The 2105-nt window shown below is 39.9% G+C and overlaps 1 protein-coding gene across 1 annotated transcript; it reads right to left on the bottom strand.

Moving 5' to 3' along the window:
* Nucleotides 1–408: 408 nt before the first annotated feature.
* LOC118479130 (putative binding protein BAB2_0491) lies at nucleotides 409–1725 on the bottom strand. The gene has a single exon (XM_035973755.1). The coding sequence runs from the start codon at nucleotides 1723–1725 to the stop codon at nucleotides 409–411; it is 1317 nt and encodes a 438-aa protein (XP_035829648.1).
* Nucleotides 1726–2105: the final 380 nt, after the last annotated feature.

Raw genomic sequence — 2105 nt, 5'->3', positions numbered from 1 at the left:
AGATGGAATTGCCCAGGGAAGTATCGCAAGGATTCCCAAAGAAGCTATCTTATTTACTAAAACAGCTATTCCGATACCAACAACCATACATAAACCAGTGGAAACAGTGACTATGATTCCTGTATTGAGAAGTGACTGGTAAAACTTCTGATCCGAAAACATCCGAGTATAATTTCTGAAACTGTTTGCTTTTAATTGAATTCCTCCAGCAGGAATTTTTATGTCCTGAAAACTAAGCATTATGGAAGACAAAATGGGATAAACCAGTAATATCAATGCAAATAACATAATCGGAATTAAATATAAATATGCATTTACCCGACCTTTTTTTTCTATGGTACTCATTGAATCACCTGTGTTACGGAATAACCATGCCACAATGTAATAAATGTGGCATGGATTAGAAAATCACATATTGTCTTTCTGAAGTTTTTCTACCTGAGCCTGTATGTTCTTCACAACATCGGCAGGGTCAAGATTGTCCTGGATCATCCTTTCTGCTTCATCCTGTACAATACGAGCAAAATCGTTATAAATTGGTTCTAACCCAGTAGGAAGCCTGTCAACTCCTTCTAGAGCAGCCGCATCTTTGGCTGCAAAAATTAAGTCAATTGGCGGTACATCATTTCTTGCTTTATCAGTAATAGGAGTATTAGGTCTAGCTGTGGTTTGTCCTGCTTCAATATACTTGGTCTGCCATTTCGAAGAAGTAGCCAATTTTATAAACTCCCAGACCAGCTGTTTATCTTCATCTGAGAGGGACTTGGGAATTCCAAGACCATTACTGGATCCTCCAACAGGTGGAGACATTGGTGAAGCAGCCACTTTTATATTTGATAAAACATCCGGTGCAGCATTCCTTGAGACACCCCACATCCAGGGTCCTTCAATTATCATGGCAACTTTCCCTTCGTTGAATAATTGACGAACATCATTTATTTTCATTCCTCGTGGGGTAAGATTCTCTCTCAACAGTGTTTTCCATTTTCCAAAAGCTTCAGCCATTTGGGGTGTATCTATGGTTACTTTCCCACTTGAGTCTGTCCAGTAAGCCCCTGAGTCAAGTACAAAATTCAACAATCCTGTAATATACTGACCTGGTCCAGGTGCAGTTTGGAATCCAGCACCATACTGATCAATGATTCCATCTTTATCTTTGTCTACTGTAAGTGCTCGACTTGCTTCCAAATACTCATTCCAAGTAGTCGGAACATCAACACCAGCATCATTTAGCAATGCTTCGTTATAATAAAGATTGAACCCGAAATACAACAGCATGATTCCATAGTTTGTCCCATCTACTTGAAGGACTCTCTGACCAGCCCACTCATTAATATCAATACCATCACGTTGAGCATAAGAATCTAGTTCCTGCAACATATCCCGCTGGGAAAAAGCAGCAAACTCAAACGAAGCCAAATGAGTGATGTCTGGAGGTGACCCAGCAACAAACTGAGACAAAAGGGTTTCTGCATATGTATCCCTGGACAAGTCAGTAACCTGCACCTTGACTCCTGGATGTGTTTCCTGGAACTCTGTTATAACTCCATCCCACCATGAAACCAAATCTCCATCAATTAATTGCCAAGTCGTAAATGTTAATTTTTTATCACCGGTTTTATCGCTACCCGATGAACCTCTAGCACTAACTGCTACGGCAAATCCGATTAAAAATATCAGCAGTATTGAATGCCTGATAATTACTTTTTTCATAAAAACCTCCATTTTACCCTAAAAGGGTAATTTTATTTCATTTGTAGTGGGGCAGAAGATGAACGCTGCACCATAATAGATTTAAGAATAATCTTTCTCTTATCTTCCGCTCCTCTTATTGTTCGCAATAGTCCTTCAGCAGCTCTAACTCCCATATTGAATATGGGACGACACACAGTTGTCAGTGGTGGGTTCAACATGTGGGCAAAAAACGAATCATTCCTGCCAACAACAGAGATATCTTCAGGTATTCTTAAACCGGCATCATTTATTGCTTCATATACACCAGACGCCATAGTGTCAGATTGGGCATAAACCGCTGTAAAATTTATGCCTTCTTCCAGACGTTGGGCAAAAATACTTCGGGTAACATCCTTCTCATAATCACCGTA

Source organism: Aplysia californica, unplaced genomic scaffold, assembly GCF_000002075.1.
Source record: "Aplysia californica isolate F4 #8 unplaced genomic scaffold, AplCal3.0 scaffold02749, whole genome shotgun sequence".
In the NCBI taxonomy this organism is placed as follows: Eukaryota; Metazoa; Mollusca; class Gastropoda; order Aplysiida; family Aplysiidae; genus Aplysia; species Aplysia californica.
The sequence above is the reverse complement of the archived record's forward strand: the minus strand, read 5'-3'. Positions and strand labels throughout refer to the sequence as shown.

Bases quoted from the DNA above. Each gene is read 5' to 3' on its own strand.
- LOC118479130 (XM_035973755.1), bottom strand. From the start codon at position 1,725: ATGGAGGTTTTTATGAAAAAAGTAATTATCAGGCATTCAATACTGCTG.